General features: G+C 51.3%; 1 protein-coding gene across 2 annotated transcripts in view; it reads left to right on the forward strand.

Moving 5' to 3' along the window:
• Window positions 1-21,094, forward strand: part of GABBR2 (gamma-aminobutyric acid type B receptor subunit 2) — a 364,042-nt gene that overhangs the window by 281,819 nt on the left and 61,129 nt on the right. For both annotated transcript variants that reach the window (XM_057724616.1, XM_057724617.1), the window contains exons 11-12: window positions 2,364-2,496; window positions 17,965-18,072. In XM_057724616.1, coding sequence (XP_057580599.1) covers window positions 2,364-2,496; window positions 17,965-18,072 — 241 coding nt within the window. The remainder of the gene's footprint in view (window positions 1-2,363; window positions 2,497-17,964; window positions 18,073-21,094) is intronic.

Here is a 21,094-nt window from a genome sequence, read left to right on the forward strand (position 1 = left end):
CATGCACTGCGTGGTGGTCCAGGAAAAATATAGAAACAGAATTCCCCAGATGTCTTTGCCCCCGCCAACCCCCACCCCCAGCATCTTCAGGAAGCACTGCTGGAGGGAGATCACTGAGTTCAGTAAGGGCACTTGCCATCCACACAGCACATCACAGCCCAGGAAGCACCTCAGTCATCATCTCAGTTGACCCTCAGATAATGACCCCAGTTGCATATAAGAGCACCCGCTCAGTGTCGGAGAGCTGGAGGGCACTGTCCAAGGCCACACTGCTGCATGGGGCACCGCCCATCCCCTGGGTTTCTGCCCTTGATTCCTTTTCCCCCACGCATGCCCTTCCCTCTCCGGAGGAGAGCAGCTCACTTTCTGAGTTATTCTGGTCAGCTGTGGGTAAAACAGGTCCCCACTCCAGGCGGTCGTGTTTACTGAGCACAGCCAGCTTCTTTGGTTTCCATAGCAAATCCCTGAACCCTGCTCCCTGCCTTGTTGTGGGAGCGGCTGATCAGGGGCTCAGAGTGTGGGCTGTCAGGGGGCACAACCTGGTTGCCCACCTACAGGTGGCACAGCTCTGCCATCGTGCCCAGAAGCCACACAGTGCAACCTCCCGGGCTGCAGGAACAAGGGTGATTCCAAGAGAAGAGGTTTTTCTCTTTCCCTGCTTGCAAATGGAGGAACTTGGAGGCTCTAGAGTTTTTGGTGTTATTTTGGGGTTTTGTTTTTGTTTTTGGTAGCAGCTGCTTAGGTCAAATCTATTTCCTGAAGAATGAAAAGTTTTATTCACCTGTTGTTTTATTTCTCACCAATAACACATATATTGCCTCAAAAACAATTGAAGCAACTCTCAGCTACTCCATACAAACCTTCAATGATGACCATGCCTGTTAGCACTTGGCACAAGTCCTGGGCACATAGTCAGCTCTTAATGTTAGATTCCCTTCCTGCAGCTGCAAGAGTTCTCATTGTAACAGCAAGTTGTCCCTATTATAAGACTATACTCCTTTAAGTCCTTAACTACCCTCCTCTCGGCCTCCTGGGGGGAATTACCATTACTCTTTCCAATAGGCTGGCTTCCATGTGAATTTTTTGACTGGCTTTGCAGATTAAAACACCTGCAAAGAGCTAAGAAATAAATGTAACTGTGGTTTCAAATTGACTTCTCGTCTATCTTCCTTAATGCTACTCATCCTTTAAGATCCACCCATTCAGGAAGCCTGACTCAGTTCCTGGCCTTTCCCCTCCTTGCTTCCTATGGTAATAGGAATGAAGGGGCCTTAGTGGTTCATGGTTTGCAAAAGGACCTTCAGGGACCCAGTCCCCTCTCAGCTTCACATGTGCCCTAGGCAGTGGCACCTGTGCTTTTATGAGCGAGGAAACTCCGTTGGCTAATTGACTTGCCAAGTGTGCACCTTATGGGGTCGCAGGGGCACTTGCTGGACTCAGGACTCTCAACTCAAAAGCCTGTGAGGGGTCCACAGTTTACAGCCAGCTTTTTATCTCTCTACTACTTTGACACTGAATTTTTAAATGTGGAAGGATTAATAGAACTGCAAAATGCAGAAGAAAATGCTCAGGGAACAACAACTGACCATAATTACAATCTGCAAAAGAGCACCTGGACCATGGGGCCACCTGAAAACCCAAGACATTCTGAATGGATCGTGCTGGGGGAGCCATGCACCTCTGAGGGTAAATTCCAGCTGGCTGATGGTTTAACGCAGCCTGGTGAGGACTGGGGAGAACGGGGGTGGGGCCTCCATTGTCCGCCTCCATCCCCTGGTGCTGGGAGGTACTATGCCTGTGGCCCACTTTGTGCTCAGGACCGTGTGAGCTTCAGGCAGCCGAAGTGGATGCTCGCTTCCCACCCGATGAGCACAGTTCTGAGCAGCCCTGAGTTCTCACGTGTGCGCCTCCTAGACCTGCGCCACTCAGCACAGGAGAGTGTGTGTGTGGCCCTCTCCCCCATCACTGTGGAAGGTTGCTGAACTTAGATTACGGTTCTCTAGACTTGGCTGTCTGCCCAGCCCCAGCCGAAAAAAACCTGTTGACATCTTTGTGAAAACTAAAAATTAATGGTTGAAGAAGCTGATGCTACAAGCTGTCCCCAGAGAAGTGATAGGTGAACTTGACTGAGAAGACAGGAAAATCAACACCTAAAAATCGATAGCATCGAGGTCCCATAGTGAGGGGGAAACAGCCCCTCAGAGGTGGCACAGCCTTGGGGAGGGGGCAGTGAAGGAAACCAGGGCTTCCATTTTTCTCTCCCCCTCTAGTCTTGGTGACAAGATACAAGTTCAGAAAATATTTGCTGCAGGAGTAGCTAAATTAACAGTTCTGTTAACTACAGTATCGCTTTCTCTTATCAGGCTGATAAAGATGTCGAGTCCATATATGAACAACCTTATCATCCTCGGAGGAATGCTTTCCTATGCATCCATCTTTCTTTTTGGCCTTGATGGGTCCTTTGTCTCTGAAAAGACCTTCGAAACCCTTTGCACTGTAAGTTATTCTGCATGTTCCAGCGGTTTGTGATATAAGGTTTTCTTGGTGACCACAATCACCAAAAACACAAACACAGAATTGCGTGAAAAAACGTGAATAGGTAGCAGACAACTTGTTCAGCCATTCAAGCAATTCAACAGGGCAGCGTGGTGTAGCTTTCAGACCAGAATGGATTTAAGGATTGCCTGTAAAATTAAGATCATGGATTTAACAGGCTGTTTCTAGAAAACAGCCCACTGAGAATGATTGGATAACCTAGAAAAGCAAGGGAGAAAAATGCCTACCCAGAAAAGCATTGTGCCTGGGGTCAGAGTCAGGACCAAGTGAGGAACAAGTCTGCCCATCAACCTCGACAACCAGAACAGAGTATAAGGAGAGATGTCTGTATGGATGACTTTGAGTCGTACAGAAAAGATCATGCTCCTTATTCTCTATTTAATAGCAGTGTTTCTCAACCCTTTTTTTGCTAATTGCCCACCTAAACGAGCCTTTTTAGACATTTTATCCTAATTATCCCTTCTTGAAATTTCAATACAAAATATATACTGTGTTTCTGTTTATGTGCTGTATATATATCTACAGTTTCTACAAAAGAGTAATATTGCTTCACATTCAAGAACCAGTGCCGTCCCTCTTGGGAACTATAGTATATCATCTTCATTGAGAATGCGTATGTGTGTAATTTGTTTACTATGTTTTAGCAATGTTATCTGAAAATTAATTAACATGTTTAAAAATGTCAGTGCCTAGTTATTGTTGTTGTTAGTTTTTTTTTTTTAAGGAGTTTGTACATTAGCAATTAGCAATCGTGTACAACTCTCAGTTGAAAGTATCATTGGCTTACCTCTTAAGCTGAGGATAACCAGTTGGGATTTATTTCTGGACCTTACTGTGATCTCTAAAAACTGGGTTAGACATTTGGGTCTCCCTATTGTCCCAAATGCAGTAATTCATCCGATTCTCCGCCTGGAGGACCAGAGCTAGAAGGGATGGTCAAAGGATCAGTGTTGATCAGGTTAATCCAAAAGCACCTCTTTTGTCGTTGCTGTTTTCTTTTAAGGTGTGAAAAGCAATGTAGGCCCTTTTTGGGAAAGCGGTCTCTTTTAGATTATATTTGCTGTTGCGTGGTCTCAGTGTCGCCCACTACTGGAGGACTATGACGTAAAGGTTGGCAGCAAGGGATAAACAAGTGGAGGAACCCTTAAATGTGCTGCCGGTCACCACCCACACCTTGGACTTTCAGGACTGTGTCAGGTCCCTAGACTCTGGGACAGCTCATGGACCGGAGGGAAGTCCCGGAGCACATGGTGATGCTCCCCTGATTCCTGCAGGTGATGAGGCTGGACGGACTGTTGTTATTAACCAGTAACTTCAGCCTGAATTGTCTAGCAAGTGAAGTGTCCCCAGAACGCATACTTTGTTTGAAAGGTTCCACTGGAGAAGTGCATGGTCAAGTCCCCAATACCCCAGGGGGTCCCCCAGGGCCTCAGGCATCCTTCCTCTCTGGGGTGGACCTGGAGGGCAATCGGACCCCCACATGCTCCAGAGCTCACCTGATTCAAGCCTCCTACTCAGAGTTTTTTATTCTGCCCCCTGTTTCACTCTGCCCTTCTAGGTGTTAAGGAGGTGAAGTCGAGTCACAAGTCCGCCATGTGCCTGGCTTCAGAGTGCTGGAGTCAGCTTCTGAAGAAGCTGAGCTGCTCAAAAGTCCTTGTGGGTGTGGGTTAGCAATTTGTTCCCTCAAAAGTGTGACCCCCTGGCACAGGGATGGTGACCGCAGCTTGTGTCTCATTCATTGGGGGTGCTGTGAAGCACGTGAGGTCCCCTTCATTCCTTTTATTTATTTATTGGCTGAGTTGGGTCTTTGTTGCTGCACACAGGCTTTCCCTAGTTGTAGTGAGTGGGGGCTACTCTTTGTTGTGGCTTCTCATTGAGGTGGCTTCTCTTGTTGTGGAGCATGAGCTCTAGGCAAGCAGGCTTCAGTAGTTGCGGCACGTGGGCTTAGTAGTTGTGGCTCACCGGCTTAGTTGCTCCGCATGTGGGATCTTCCCGGACCAGGGGTCGAACCCGTGTCCCCTGCATTGGCAGGCGGATTCTTAACCACTGCACCATCAGGGAAGTCCCTCCGCTTCATTTCGGCATCAGCATGGCGTCTGTGCCCTGTGCGGCCTTGAGAGCTTATGGGCGCCGTGTGTATCTGTGGTCAGCTTTCCTGGGCAGTAGTGAGGCCTGAGGGAGGGGCCGTTCCTGAGGCACCCTGAAGAAGTTAAGCGAGGAGAGTGGGATTTCCTTCTTCCCTCTGTCCCTGGGGACACCCTCTCCAAGTCTGAGGAGACCATGACCATGACAATAGTGAAAATGGTTCCGGGGGCCAGTTTGGTGACTTCTCACTTACACGTTGCTCTGATCTCTCAGTGGCTCCCCGGGAGCTGAGGGGCCCACCTTGATCTTCTAGCTGAGAAGCAGGGGTGCAGAGCTCCACTCAGGTCCCTCCTGGCTCCTTGTCACTGGCACCTGCCACCTGGGAACACATCCACTGGCCCGAGGCCCAGTGTAGAGACATGAGGCCCAGCCCTCGGAGTGTCTCTCCCTCCTAGAAGGGAGCACCGGCCATCTCACCCTGCTCATGAGCCAGAGGCTGTCAGAGCACAAGTGCTTTCTGGAGTTTGCCCCGAATCCTGCAGACGCTGGGTGACGCAGGCTAGGGAGCCAGAACGAGGACATCCCCCACACCTGGGTGTTTTCTCTTAATGAAGCCTGACATTCTGTTCTGGGAGTCGCGCTCATTTTCGTGAGGGGAAGGCTGTCCTGGGAAGCCTGGCAAGGAGGTATGAATAAATCATAAGCGCCTTACAAATCAGCATTAGCTGGAACGTGAGGGCTCTGAAGATGTGAGGGCCTGGGTCTCCCCACCCGGAGGACTCATGTATTTGCAGTCAGGGCTGTTTCAGAGGCTCTGCCGGGGGAGCCCACAGTCATGACTGCGGGGAATAGGCATCGATTAACTACTGTGGATTGAATTGGGTCAGCACAAATGTGTACGTGGTTAGGCCCAGGGTCACTTATTTAATAATTCCCAGTATTGCTCAGGAAGGGGAACCAAAAGCTTTTGAATTTAGAGCCTAAGTACCAGTCCCAACGGGTACGATTTGGGTCGTCCTCCACCTGCTGTTCCGGCGGGTTGGCTCCTTTATTGCACTTGGTGCCTGGGATTGTGTTCTTCCTGGGCCTAGAAGGCGCCCCCGGGGAACTCCCGCTGAGTGGGGAGAAGGTGGTGGAGCAGGGCCGTGTGGGGCGTGAGCACGGGTCTCAGCAGCCTGGGTTTGACTCCACCTCCTGCACTTACTGCCTCCGGACGGTGGAAGCGACTTCGCCTCTCTGAGCCTCCGTTTTGTTGTCTGTGAAATGAGCACAACGAACCCCGTGCAGGACTGTGGCGTGGGCTAAAGGAGACAACTTAAAGGAGCCACCTGGAGCATAAGGCGAGCGGGTGGGGAGGGGACATTTTTCTCCCCGTTACAGTCAGATCTCCTGGTGTCCCACTCTGTGTTCTGAAGGGAATGGTACAGGACAAGGGAAGGGGCGATCACAAAGCCAGCTTCAGATGTGGGGCGGTAGAAGTCACAGGTCAGCCTGTTCTGCTGCCATACGAATGCCACTTTTTTCCGTTTTAGTTTTCGACATAGAAAGTAAACACAGTGATAAACAGCGAACACCACCTCAGGAAGAAACCTGTGACAGTCACCGGATTATGCCTCCCTAGGGGCTGTGCCTCTGCCCAGAAGGGCCATCATAACTTGGACTGCGGGGTGGGCGCGTGTGTGAGCGCGTACGCACACACACACACACACAGAACTGGGGAACCAGTTACACTAGTTCCCGTCCCCTGCTCCCTCTGACCCTTTCTAGCATCTTCCCAGCCGAATCTCAGCGATTCTTGCAAACAGCTCCAGCTACACCGTGCTGTCTCCCTGGACACTGTGTGGGTAGTGGAGTCACCATAGCAACGTGGCCCCTGTGGGCGGGGAGCTGCCTATGAGGACAGCGCTGGGCGTGGGCCAGGTCCCTGGCCAGGGGATGGGAGGGCCTCACACTCGATTACGCTTACGCTTAGGAGCAGCTCAGGAGTCCCAGCCCCTGGCCACCCAGAGAGGGAGCGAGGTGGGTGGGGAAGAGAAAGGTGCTTGCCTTCCTTGTGGAATCCTAGGCCGAAGCCCCCTCCTCCCCCCCCCCCACCCCAACGAGCATGGAGGGGTGAAGGGACTCTGCAATGAGGACAAGAAGACCCCGGCGGGCCTTTGATCCAGCGCAGGTCTCAATTGCTCCAGGGGCACTCAGAGCATTCCTGGGCGTGCAAGCGGTCAGTGGTGCCGTGTGAACTCCCCAAGCCCGTGCCCTCATAAAATTCAGCACTCTCCACTGTGATTTACCTTGGGCCAGCTGCCAGGTGCAGCCTTTCCTTCCAATCCCCGCAACCACCTGACCAGGCAAGGTTCACTGTCCCTGCTTCACAGGAGAGAAAAACAAAACTGGTATACATGACTAGGTTGCAGGACTGAAGTTTGGAACTAGCTCTGTCGAGCTACAAAGATGTCTTTTTTCATTCATTTTTTAAAGAAATATTTTGATTTGTTGTTAGCTGGTTTATACCAGGAGAAACAGGTCAACTGAATTCTTAGGAATGTGGGCAATATTTATCTCAACCAAAATTTTTGTCCATTCAGATTTTTAAAAATTGGGGTCTCTAGTCGTCCCTCAGTATCCGTAGGGGATTAGCTCCAGGAACCCCCTCAGGTACCAAGATCTGAGGATGTCCAACCCCCTTATATAAAACGGTGTAGTATTTGCATGTAACCCACGCAATCCTCCCATATACTTTAAACCATCTCTAGATTACTTATAATACCTAATACAATGTAAATGCTATGTAAATAGTCGCTGGTATGGCAAATTCAAGTTTTGCTTTTTGGAGCTTTCTAGATTTTTTTTTTTTAATATTTTCAATTTGCTTCCTGTTGGTTGTATCTGTAGATGTGGAACCCACAGATACAGAGACTGACTGTAATTCACATACCATAAAATTCACCCTATTAAGGTATATAATTCAGTTGTTTTAGTGTATTTATTCACTCATTTTTGATACGTCCCCAAAGTATATCATAGTGCCTGGCTTATAAGAGAATTTCAGTCAGACTGCTTGCATTCACATCCTAACTACACTATTTCCCTGCTGTGTGACTTGAAGGTACTTAACATCTCTGAGCTTTAGTTTACTCCTCTATAAAGTGGGCATACTCATAGGATTGTGAGGGTTAAATGAGAGAGTATGTAAAGCACTTAGTGCCTGCCGCATCACAAGAGTCAATAAATGCTAGCCATTCTCATATAAATGAATGAGTGAGTGAATGATGGGACTATGTCTGGATAACTGTGTTCACCTCTGGACACCACTAAGAGAGATACTAATAAAGCAGAGTAAACTTGGAATGAAGAAGAGGCTGGAAAACTGGGGCTGATGCTGGTTGATTGGGTGTAGGTTTGTCCATGGCAGCTTCCGGCTTCACATGTCCCTTGCTCTGCTAGCTCTGGGTCAGGGACAGACTCAGGGCCTGCCCAAGTTAAAGCCAAGCTGCTGTACCTCAGCCACCTTGAGTGCTGAAAGGAGCCTCGCGGCAGGCTGAGAGGGAGGTACGAGTGAAGCAGGTGGGACCTCTGAAGGCACGTGCACGTGAGTCTCCAGTCACTGGAATCTGATGTAAGAACTAGCAGAAGCCAGTTCAGCCCAGGGCTGCTCTGATGGCAGCACAGAGGAGCGTGGCTCAGCTGTATCTCCCAGCTGCCTCCACTTGCCGAGAATCCTGACTCCTTTGTTTATTTTTTTACTTTTTATTAAAGTACATATACACATACATATTTCATAAGTGTATAGCTCAACGAATTTGCACAAACTGGATTCAACTGTGAATCCAGATCAAGAAACAGGCCATTACCAGCATCCCAGAAGCCCTTCCTACCCCCTTCCAACTACTATCTGCACCCCCTCCCAAGAGTAGCCACCGTCCTGAGTTCTGCCCACACAGACAGTGCTGCTCAAAGGGCACGTGAATCACCTGGAGATCTTGGTGAAAGCAGATTCCAGCTCAGGAGGTCTGGGGTGGCCGGAGGTGCCGCAGGTCTGACAGGCTCCAAGGTGATGATGGTTCTGCATCCACAGACCACACTTAGCGTAGCAAGGTCAAGATTGGAACCCATGCTTATTTTTGAGTTTGTCTCTTGGAGACTGGTGATGTAAGAAAGTGGAAGCACCAGAAACCCTGTCCTGTGAGGATCAGGTGGAGAAGGAAAGGGCATGCTAGTCCTCCACCCTGGAATCTCAGGAAGCAGGGCCATCCCATCACAGTACGGAGTGCTGGGTTCTAGATCCTGAAGCATGCTCTCAGCCAGCCACCCTGCTCACAAGTGTGTGAGTGAGCTCCGGATAGGCAGCAGCTGGGACAGGATAGGATCGTGCGGGTCCAGATACTAGATTCAGAAGCACGATGTCCTCTTCCAGCCCTCCCGGAGATGCTACGATTTTATAACTCTGACTCAAAAGGCAAAGCCTACCTGGGAATACCCAACTGGCCTCCAGTAAATTCAAGAGTGGAAGGAATTAGTGTTGTTTTCAAGCAAAAGGCCATAAATGTCTGTGAATTTTTTTTTTTTGAGACAGTTGAGAGAGAATCTGATGTAAAAATGTGGTTTGGGGTCTGTTTCAGCGTGTGCTCCTGTGTTTTTGTGGCTGGCCATGGTAAAGTGCTTGGTGATTTTAGAAGGTAGCCAGAAAGCTGGGCCAGGGGATGTCCACAGGGTTTAATGGTGACCTTTCCTGGCAGGGTTCAATCAACTAGGGATGTGGCTAAAGGGACTGGTGTTGATGAGGCCTCTTTGGGCCAATTCGGGTCCTGAACAGGCTGCAGCCTCCCCACCCCCATCTCCTTTGTCCTTCGCTGTCCAGGGCCTTCAGTTGTGAAGGGCTCCCTAGACCTCTGGCTTGCAGAGGAGGGGGCTGAGGAGGGTGCCGGGGGCTCCCCACGCCCTCCAGCAAATGTACAGATGATGTCCCCTCATCCCACACCCCCTCATGTGGGTTGCTACAAGCCCCAGCCCTTGTCTTATAATTCATTCATTTATATGGTAACATTTCCCAGGTAGCTACTGTGCGCCAGGCTCTGCAGGCACAGAGCTGGACACATAGATCACTGCCCTCGGGGAGTTCGCAGTGTAGATGGAAAGATGCAGTTAAACAGATAACTCCCATTCAGTGTGTTGTGTGCCCTCATGGAGACAGGCATAGGAGAGGGAGTGAGGGCTAAAGGCAGAGGGCCCGATCAGGGAAGATTTGAAACAGGAGACCCCTCAGAATGAGCTGCAGTTATTCCTGGAAGTCGTGAAAGCTGCCTCCTGTCTGCTCACAAGTTTCCTGGCAGCTGCAGTCTTAGCAGCACATCCACCTCTCCTCCTGATTCTGGCAGCAGAACAGCTGGAAGAAGGACCTCAGTCCTTGTCTTCTTTGAAGAAAGAATTGAGCAGAGAGACCAAGATTGTGACGTAGAGACAGCATTTATTAGAAGCCACGTACTTGTGGAAGAAAACACAGGTGAACTCTGTGTTGGACGCAACAGGGGCAGCTTAGGTTGCTGATACGGGGGTAGTTCTCCAGTGGTCCCTGGCCAGTCATCTCGCCTGTGCCCATAGTTGGTCTGACTCGGGGTCCTTCCTGGTGGCGGGAGCATTTCTCAGCCAAGATGGATGCCAGCAGGAAGGTTTCTGGGAGGTTGGCAGGACATATTATGGGCTGGCACCTCCTCCCTCCTTTTGTCCCTCCCCTAGACTGAGGACCTCTTCTGCACATGTGTCAGCCTGGGAAATCCTCTTGACCACAAGAATGAAGCAATTGTGGTCACTTTGTCTTTCACCTAATCAGGGCCCAGCGCTCGCACTGGTCTCTTATCTTGACGTATCAGCAGGAGACCGGGGGCAGCTGCTCGGCCTGGGGCCTACGTATATCTCCTGCCTCACTTCCTGTCTTGCCCCCATACCTGCTCATCCACGTCGTCACTCCACAGAGCTGCATGGAGGCGTACACCAGCCCCTCCCCAGCACACACCCACACTCCTGCTACCACTGCCCGTCTCGAGAATGCTGTGCTTCCAGGGAGCTCCCCAACCTCCAGTCACGGAGGTACCTGCTAGGGTTGTGGGGGAAGGGGAAGGAGGGCCTCCTCTCTGTTCCACTGCCTGAGCCAAGGCCACCAAGTGCAGTTATGCGTTTTGTGCGCTGCACAAGGGTGCTGGCATCAGGAGTGGGCAGGAGCTGAACTCAGTCTGAGACCTGCTCTGAGTCAAGTTCTTCAGCTGATAGGGTCTTAAGGAGGTGGGAACCTTTCAAAAAGGGCTTCGAGGGGGTGCCTGTTGGAAACTCCTCCTCCCAGAGGGGGCGGCTTTCTCTAATTGGCCCCAAGGCTCCTAAGATGCCCCATTGGCCCTAACGTGGGTCCCAAAGTACCCTTGTTTGTGCCCAGAATCTCCTGTGGACCCTAGAATTGTTTCCCCCAAAAGTCTTTGCTGTACTCTAAACTCCAGAAGGCATTTTCTATGTAGATCTTACTTAAAGGACCCTGGGTTAGACAGAGTCTTCTGGAGCTGTTTCTAGAGCATGCGCTTCAGAGGTGTATTGCCTTGGGAAACACTCCGAATCTCTCTACCACCCCTCCCCACAGGAAGACAAGGCAGGCCCTGGAGATCCCAGGCTGAAGTCTACCCTTTCAGCTCCAGACAGTTACCGCCTCATGGTGATGGAGGTCTGGGGCTTGCTTTTCGATAGTCTGGGCCTCTCTCGCCTGCCTTCTCACTATTGATCACCTGGGGTGAACGGTCAGAATGAAACAAAAGGCTCTTTCTCAAACCTTTCTGGACAGCAGGAAAACGGCTCACCCCCAGCATCCAGTCAGCCGACACTTCTTCCTCCAGCCTAGTCATCATCAGGACAGACCTGCAAGAGAAGCTGTGTGTCCCTTTTCCTGCTGGTCCCCAAAAGAGCCATGAAAGCCCTTCATTCTGCCAGGCCTTCTCAAAATCAATTGAACGAGTGGCTAAGCAGAATTGTTCCAGGTGTAGATTTTTCTTTCTATCTGGAGATATGCTTTAATTGTTTTTTCTCTTTTTCATAGTTGAGACTGAGATAGGCACTGCCTGCCTAACGTTGCTCTCCCTCATGGTTGCATGTCAGGCTGTGTGCAGAGGGGGTCAGGGGCTTTGTGGCTAAGGAGAAAAAAGGAAAGACATTCACATTAGAATAATGTTTAAGACTTTGGGAGAGAGAGTGAAGTACCTGTGTGTCTTATGTCGATGAACAAGTAGAGACTTGTATTAGAGGGTAATCATTAGAGGAAACAGAATCCTTGGAGCCCTGCAGAACCTTCTAGTTTATTTGGCATCATAGAGCGACCCAGAAGGGAGATACTTGGCATTTCATCAAAAGAAACTTCCCTCAGCGCAGGAAATACCTCTATAGCACCCTGATATGGCGTCCTCCAAGCTCTGCTTCAATCCATGGAGTGATGGGAGGCTCACTACCTCCCAGACAGCAAATTTTGTTACGAGTAAGGGACCACTGAAACCATAAACTTAGCCTCTTTTGCCATCCAATTCTCCGTTTCTGTCTGTGGTCTTCCTTTCATGTGCTTGCTCAAGCTTGACGTGCACATTTTTGGTGGCAAAGATCTCATTACCTCCTAGGTGGGCCCACCCAGCCTGATCACCCCCTCAATGCTGGACCCGGAGATTTAAAGGTGGGCAGTGTAGGCCCTGCACTATGTTGTGGGAGAAGCAGGCAGGTAATCAGGTGGGCATCCTCTCAGTGTGACCAGCCCAGCAGAAACACGCATGAGGACAGATGTCACAGGGAGGAGCAGCTGTGACCTCCTTGCAAGCTCTAGGAGGGCTTCTCAGAGGAGGTAGCCCACAAATCTGGATTTTGGAGGACAAAAGAGAATTTGTGAAGGAGCTTAGAGAGAGGATGGCATTCTGAGTGGAGGAAGTAGCCAGCGCCAGGCCCACAGTGTGAGCCAGTGTGATGTGTGGGGACATTTAAGCAGCATGGAATTGCTTGGATGTGAAATGCTGTGTGGGGAGTGGCAGGAGCGGTGTGGGTGGTGGGGGCCACACTCTGCTGAGAATCTGGAGTTTAACCTGCAGGCTCAATGGGTCATTAAACGGTTGAAACGCAAGGAGACTTGTTCAGATGTGCACTGGAGAACAGTCCATCGTGGGGGTGTTGGGTGGATGGGCAGCAGGTGCGGAGAGAGGCGGGAGACCAGCTGGAGGCTCTGACAGTGGTCCAGTGAGCAGGGATAAGGAACACGTGGACAAAAATCAGTATTGATTAAGAACCTCAGCCCTTTGCACACCTTTTTCATCTCATCTGCACAACCACTCCGTGAAGTCGGAGGCATCAGTTACCCCCATTTCACAGATGAGGAAACTGAGGCTCAAAGAGGTGATGTGACCTGCCCAAGTTCACGCAGATCGTCAGTGACAGAGCCAGGACTTGAACTCATGTCAGTCTGACTCCAGAGTCCCTGCTCATAATGACGAATCTGGATGGCACCACGGGAACAGAGAGGAGGGACATGGGAGTAAGATGGTCATCAGACATACCCCAGGCAGCAATCAGAGCCTATCCCAGGAGAGACTCCAGTGAAGGGGCTGGAGTTAAAGGAAGCAAACACAGGTGTTGAAGCAACCGCGGGAAGCCCTCGCCACTCCTAGGCCTGAAAGCATAAAGAGAGGAGTGTTTTCCTGAGCCCAGAGAGGGCCAGAGCCAAACGAGGAGTCCAGCTACAGCCAGAGACGGCACAGAAGCAGCGGCCGCAGGGAGCACAAGCCCCATCTTCTCTCTCCTGGCCCCCTCCGACCTCCTGATGCTGCCCTCCGTCCTGCCAGCAGCCAGAGAGCAAGGGGGCCTGGGAGGTGCGGGCATGGGGCCCCACCTCTCAGAGCATGGGAGGGGCAGTGACCAGATCTGGAGCGGTTCAGCAGAAGCAGATGGGCTTGGGAACTGAACAGGAGAGTGAGGGTGGGCGAGGACTCCTGGGGGACTTCCAGGTCCCTAACTTGGGTGACAGGTGGATAGCGGCACATCCCTGAGTCAGGAGGAAGTGGAGCTGTTCAGCGGAAGGGCTGATGGGCTCAGCTCTGGCTCTGCAGTGTGAAGGTTTTTATGGGACACCTACGTGTCACCTAGATTTCCACTGACCATGGCATATGCAGGTCCGGAACTCAGGAGAGAGATAGGAGCTAGGAAAGAGATAAGGGAATTGTCAGCACAGGGAAAACAGTTGAAGCCTGAGAGTGGGAGTCATAACCCAGGGAGAGCCCTTTGAGGACAAAGAGGGTCCAGGACTGAACCCCAGGGTCCATTTCCATCTTACAACGATGGTGGAGGAGTGGAGAGAGAAGTAACACCTCCTTTTGCAAAGGTCTAGCCCAGGGATGACCCTGAGCAGAGGCAGCCTGGGGTGGGCGGCTCTGCCGGCAGGGGTTCCGCTGTCCTGCTTTCAGAGTATTTCTTCTAGTGTTGTTTCCTCATCGTCTGAAGAGCTGTCTCCAAGTGGGATGTGAACCCACTGGGATCGTCTTGTGGGAGAATACGTTATGGCTTTTATTTACTTTTTTATGTAGGAAAAAATGAAAGAAATTAAGCTTTACTAAGATGTAATACTTGGACTGACCCTGGGGCCCTGGCCCAGTGGGTGTGTCTGGTGGTCTTATGCAGGAACTCTCCTGAGAACAGAGTGGTTGGTCCGTCTCTGACACCAGCAGCCATGGGGCATGGTGTCCTAGGTCCCCAGGACAACCCCCAGTTCAGTGATTCTCTAGGAGGATTCAGCATAGAGTCCTTACGGAGATGATTAATTACAGAGAAAGAAAGAACATAAAGCAAAATCAGCAAAGTGAAAAGGCACATGGGGTGAAGTCACAAGGTCTCAGGTGCAAGCTTCCCAAAGCCTCTCCCAGTAGAGTCACACAGGATGCACTTAATGCCCCAGCAATGACTTGGGAAATGTGTACCCGGAAAGCTCAGCAGACACTCAGTGCCCAGAGTTTCTACTGGGGGCCGGTCACCTGGGTATCCTCTTCTGAGCACATACCAAAATGCCCGGCTCTCAGAAGGAAAGCAGGTGTGCGGCATAAACCACGCTGGCTGCACACGCTGTTCAGGCACAGGGTCACTCCTATCATTGAGGGAGTGGCGGGAACCCGCCCCATTCCAGGTTCTCAGACACCAGCGTAAGTGAACCTTGGCAGCAGGTCCTGGGCCTGCTAGGCTACCTCTTTTCTGCCCAGGCATCCTCACCCATTCCTTGCTTTCAGTTTATGGCAACATACTGCCGTTTCCAGATGCCAGGTTAAACTTACATTATCGAGTTTTAACTAACTTAACTCATTTGTATTATTGTGTCTTAATGAATTTGGCCCTACAAAATAGACAAGTGGCCTGAAAATGATTACACCACAGAAAATGAGTCAAAGCAAATATAATAATGACAAGCATATTGGAGTAATACTTTTACCCAAAGTAAGAGATTTGTCTGCCACATTACAAGGTAAAAATAATGATATTATTTCATCTCTTACCATCCTTTTAAAAATTTCCTTGTTCTGCATATATTCATGTTTATAAATTTATGTATTTATTTATTGGCTGTGTTGGTTGCTACATGCGGGTTTTCTCTAGTTGCGGCCAGCGGGGGCTACCCTTCATTGCGGTGCGCGGGCTTCTCATGGCGGTGTCTTCTCTTGTTGCAGAGCACGGGCTGTAGTCGTGTGGGGTTCAGTAGTTGTGGCATGTGGGCTCAGTAGTTGTGCACGGGCTTAGTTTCTCCTCACCGTATGAGATCTTCCCAATCAGGGATCAAATCCATGTCCCCTGAATTGGCAGGCGGATTCTTAACCACTGCACCACCAGGGAAGTCCCTGTATTCATGTTTAAAATTGTTTTCCTGATAGCAAAACATGATCAAAAATGCTTGGAGGCCATTGGTCTTCATAGTTATGTCAACTATTAGCTCTAAAAGTGTGTTGAAATCAGCCAGTAGAGTGTTCTCAGGCTGGCCAGCTACCTCCCTGGGTGTGCTGTCCCTTTGACAGCTGCCTCCTGGGTGGGGATGGACCTGATTGGGGTAAGGAGACTCTCTGAGGAGCAGGCGGCATGATGTGGGGGACAGAGGGCTGGAGAGAGGGCTGGACTGGTCAAGGCCTTGACTTCCAGGCTCAGCTCTGGAGCTGGGGGCCATGGTTGAGAGAAGTACCTTAAATGCCCTGAGTCTCAGTTTCTTCATCTACAAAGGGGTTTTCTCACTCAGTTGATGACTCCCAAAAAATTACCCTGGTTTTGGTGGTGGTGGTTGTTTTATTTGTTTGTTTACATCATTATATACTCAGTTTCTGGCCTAGTAATCCTTACTGAATGAACAGATGAACAAATGAATGAGTGAATGAAATGATCTGTAAGGTCCTATGCAACTCTGGGGATGTGTGATCTGGTCATTGATTAAGCTCAGGTCTCAATTCCCAATAATTGGCTCCTTCCTTGCCTCTGTTCTGTTTGCTTTTCTTGCATCCTTGTTTTATAATATGGGTAATGATGTGACCATCCTACACCTTCTCTAGAGTCCTGTGATTCGTTCTTGCCTATCTGAAGTTTTTGAAACTAAAAAGAGAGAGAAGGTTAAGTTCTCACCCATACCATTGTCAGCATTCACACCTCACCCGTCTGTGTTTCTGAACAATCGCTGTGATGCTGTTGTCCTTCCTCAGGGGGTTGGTCTTGCCATCTATCCAGTCAGTTCCTATTTTTAGAGATAAAATGGAAAGGGGAAATATTCTGTCTCTGAAAAGCTGGAGAACTAAGTTGCTAGAAAGGCAGAGTGAAGGGACTTCACGGAGGGAACATGTCTGGGAACTTCCTACATGACCGCCCACAGCCCCAGACACGACGGGCCACTGAGGCCGGGCAAAGCTGCTGGGCTCTGGACACGAAGGGCCCAGCCTGTCCACTCCAGCCTGGCTGTCTTCCTCTCTCCTACCACATCTACCTTCCTGCTATGTTCACTAGAAGCAGGTGGGCACCTTTCAGAGGGCACTTAGCTCAGCAGAGCTTAGGAAGAGCAAACACCATAGCCTAGAACCAGAGCCCAGGGAGCACACAGCCTTTTTGTCCCAGGGAGTGGGAGGCCCTAGAACTCGGTGGCACACAGCCCAGGGCTGGGCCATGAGGTGGGGTCCAGCCTGGAGCTAGGTGAGTCTCCCGGGTCTTGGAGGGTACCCAGACCAGCTGGCGAGGGTGGACTCAGGAGGGACCGGGGTCTGGCCAGGATGACAGTGCAGATGGGGAGTGGGCACCCAGGAGGCCCCCAAGACCTAACAGATGGTGACTGGCCATCCCAGCCTTCAGGGATCAGGCCGTGGCTCCTATCAGGGCTGGCAGTTCCTGGCAGCCACCAGCCCAGGGCTGGGAATCAGGGCACACTTTAATCCTGTGGAAGAGGTGAGAGCCAGATAAGGCCTTAGTCCTGAGCAAGGACCCAAGGTCTAAGTGTGAGCTCGGTGACCAAGCTAGACCCAGGCAGCATCGTTCCTGTATCCAAAGGCCTGAGGACACAGGCCCCTGGTGGGAGTGGGAAGGTCACAGCCCCTCTCCTCTGGCCTTCCCCCCATAACTGAGCAGCCCCTCACGATGGCTGGGAGGTAGGCTGGAGCAGCTGCTAGCCAGCCGTCCCTGGGGTCAGTTCTGGCTGAGTCCTGCCCTGCTCTACCAAGTGGCTGGGTCACCAGCACTGGAGAAGGGCCATGCAGGCTTGTTGTCCTGCCCAGTCTCAGCCCCTGTGGCTTAGTGCCCTGCCCTCCCTGCTGCCCACAACCAGGAGCTGGGAGTCCTGTAGCAGAGGTTCCCGCGGCTGCCTGGTCTCATAGACACTTGGGTGAGGAGGCAGAGAAATCAGCGATTATGATCACTTCTGCAGCCCTGTCTCCCCACATAGAAGGGGGTCAAGGAAGGAAAGGAGGAAGGGGGAAGACCAGAGGGCAGGTCTGAAACCCCTTAGTGGCCCCTCAGTGGTCCTGGAGGCCCTCTGTGCCACTCTCTGACTGGCTTCCTTGGCTGTGGGCCCATGAAAGGCAGGATTTGAATCGCATATGCCTCTGCACCCAGGGCCCTGGGTCTGGTGAGTGGCCGATAGAATTAAACGTCTATCAGACTGAAATGTGATTGAAGGACTGTTGATGCCAGTAAAACTCTACAGTATGTAAAGGAGAGCATCTGTCCCCATCATCTAGAGTCCCCCTGTTGGGATGCTTTCCTGAATGATGGGGTCCGTCCACCTGGGAGATGTTAATGCCTCTGTTTTCTCGTGGCCTCTAGGTCAGGACCTGGATTCTCACCGTGGGCTACACAACTGCCTTTGGGGCAATGTTCGCAAAGACATGGAGGGTCCACGCCATCTTCAAAAATGTGAAAATGAAGAAGAAGGTAACGCCTCCTTCTGTTGCAGGGTGTTTGCAGTGTTCACTGAGTATTTATTTTAAAAAGAGTAGGCACCTACTGCATGCCAGGCACTGGGGTGTTTGCTGGGGATTTAAGCTAAACACAACCCTTCTCCCACCCCCACTTCAACCCCCAATAGCTTCAGCCTCCTGGGGAAACAGACAGCTAACAAAGCTTTTACAATGCAAGGTGATAGGGGCTGGTTGGGTGCACATGGGGGATACTGGGGTACAGCACTCAGGGAGGGCTTGGTGTAGGAAGTGACATCCACGCTAGGACCTGGAAGGTGAGTGGGAGGCAGAGGCTGAGGAGTTTTCCACCTCCCAGAGGGAACTGTGTGCACAGAGGCCTGGGAAGGGGAGGGGTGTGTTCACGTTGCTGAGGGGTTCATGGAGAGGAGACTGCAGGGGAAGGCAGGAGCCACGGTAAGGAATCTGAACTTTAACTTGTGGGCAACAGGGAGCCCTTGAAAGAGAAGAGTGAAACAGGGCAGGGGCCTGATTTAATGCTTCTGTTTTCAGAGAGGCCCTTAGAGGACAGGAGCCCTTGCCTTCACGTGGGAGGAAAGCATTTGCCGCCTGTGTGGTTTGCTGTAACCATCATGTTGATTACGCTTGACTCTTAGGCTGTAGTCATAGAGAAACTTTCCCCACATTGTCTTTTTTAACTCTTCCGATGGCTGGTGCTCTTCTTCCCTTGCTCCTAGATAAAAATTCAGGCAAGTCTCATGACTTTGAAGGTCCTTTGGTCAACAGCTAATATGTGGAGTCCATCATAATATTCAAAACCTCAAACTACATGCAAAGGGAGCGCCTCTCCCTCCCCTCGCTTGGCCTGAAGCAGCTCACTACCTGCCCTGGAAGAGGGGGTGCAGATGGGCTGTTTCTCTCTTTTGCCAGACTAAGCTTTTTCCCCATGATCCCAACTCCCAAGGTTTCCAAACCCTCCAGAGTTGGAGCTTCGAGTGGTGGAAGGGGCAGGAAGGATCTCGCTTGCCAGGAGCTACCTGGATTTTGCTGGGCCTGGCAGAGGTTAAGTAGGCCCTTGAGGTTCTCAGGAAGTCCTTTTGTGGGATTTCTCAAAGCCCCCATTACTGGAATTTACTCTCCTGCTGTGCTCCCAACATGGGTGAAATACTCCCCCCCCCACCCAGCTGGCCATTTGTGGGTCCTTCCCCAGGCAAGTGGCAGTCTCCCGCTCCTGGGCTTGCCCCTCCAGCTTGCCTTGGGCGAGCCACACAGCTCTCCCTCACCAGGGGCCCACACAGGTGCTCAGGAAGCACTCACATATCCTTCGCTCCTACAAACTCAATAGCCACTTCTCCTCTTCTGTTACACCTGTGGAGCAACTGGCCCATCATCCTCCCGTGAGTTTCTCAGGCAGGGGCCAGGCATCAGTTCCCCGGCATCAGTTCCCCGGGTCCCCCAGGCTGCAGGGAGCCCTAGCAATCAAGCCATCTGAGTGCTCTCCTTAAGCCTCCCTCTTGACTGGAGGTCAAGGAGGAAGCACACCCCACATCCTCTCACCTGGGGATGAGGTCAGATAGCATCATGACACCTCTTTCCAAAAATCCGCTTCTTGATTCAACTCTACCCCCACCCCCTCCAACACACACACACACACACACACACACACACACACACACACACACACGCACTTTTAAAACCCCTGATGTGTGTATAACCCATTTACAGACATCTCCTGCACTGTGATCCCATCCCACTCTGGAAGGTGGTGTCTGTTGTTCCAGTTCTTCATCCCAAGGTTGTGTTTGCCATCTGCTTACGGGGGTCATGAGCCCCCGTGCCTGTGGCAGACAGCAAGCGAGCCCGAGGGGGTGGGGCCAGCAGGCGCAGGAGCAGAGCGGGCGTCTACTCCCTGCTTCACCACGGACCTGCTGTGGGTCTTTCGGCAAACCTCTTCATTTTTCAGGGCCTCTGTTTCCTTATCTGTAAAATGGGGATGTACTGAAATAGTATTGTCTCCCAAGCTGTGATTCTGCCCGGTGCCCAGTGGCACCTCTCACTCGTCAGCCTCACCACCTGCCCCTTCACTGCCAGGGCTGCTCTAGGAGCTGCTTTCCAGATTTGTGGGGGGGAGGTGTATCCTCCCTTCTCCGCCCCCTGCCCCACATCAGACCACCTTAGGGAAACTACAGGCTGCATTTAGAGAGAGGGAAGAGCTCAGCTCTGCCACCCACTGCCTGTGCTCACCTGGAAGGCCCTCCTCTCACTGAGCCTCAGGAGCACTTGTGACAACTCCCTTCTGTCTGTAAGATGAGCAGCCTGGCCACCTGGTCCTTCTCAGAGCTGGCTGCACATTACAGTCAAATGGGAGCTTTTGAAAACTACAAGAAGTAACCCAGCCCAGCCCACACCTCGCGGGCCAGAGCTGAGCATCAGGAGTTACTAGACTTCCCTAGGTGGTACTAATATGCAGCCAGGGTAGGAGACCTCTGGTCTAGATCAGGGCTACTTGGAGTACAAGCTGTACCAGCAGCATCTTTGGCATCACCTGGGAGCTTGTTAGAAATGCGGTTTCTCAGCCTCCCTCCCCAGCCCTAAGAATCAGGTTCCTGGAGCCCAGGAATGTGTGTTTCCACCAGCCCTCCGGGCGAAGCTGATCCAAGCCAAAGTTTGACAGGCACCACACGACTTCTGGGGCCCCTCCAGCTCTGTGGTTCTGCCATACATGACAAGTCCCTCCTGGTTTTGAAGAATCACAGTGTTGGCTCCTTTGTGTGGATGTGTGATTCATGTATATTATTATTGGCAATAGAGAGCCAGCCTTTATTGTCCATTACTCATGTGATCACTAAGCAATAACACTTGGATTGTCTGGCAGCAATTGACAAAACATGCCAGAGAAGACTTCAGGAGTTCAGTTGTCTGAAAGCTCCACAGGAGTTGGGGCTGTGATGTGGCCACAGCCTGCTGCACGGCCTGGGACAAAGGGACTCACTCCACCCCTAGGGATCTGAGCAAGGTGAGAGCCCAGGCAGGTGGTG

Source organism: Hippopotamus amphibius, chromosome 2, assembly GCF_030028045.1.
Source record: "Hippopotamus amphibius kiboko isolate mHipAmp2 chromosome 2, mHipAmp2.hap2, whole genome shotgun sequence".
NCBI classification, from domain to species: domain Eukaryota; kingdom Metazoa; phylum Chordata; class Mammalia; order Artiodactyla; family Hippopotamidae; genus Hippopotamus; species Hippopotamus amphibius.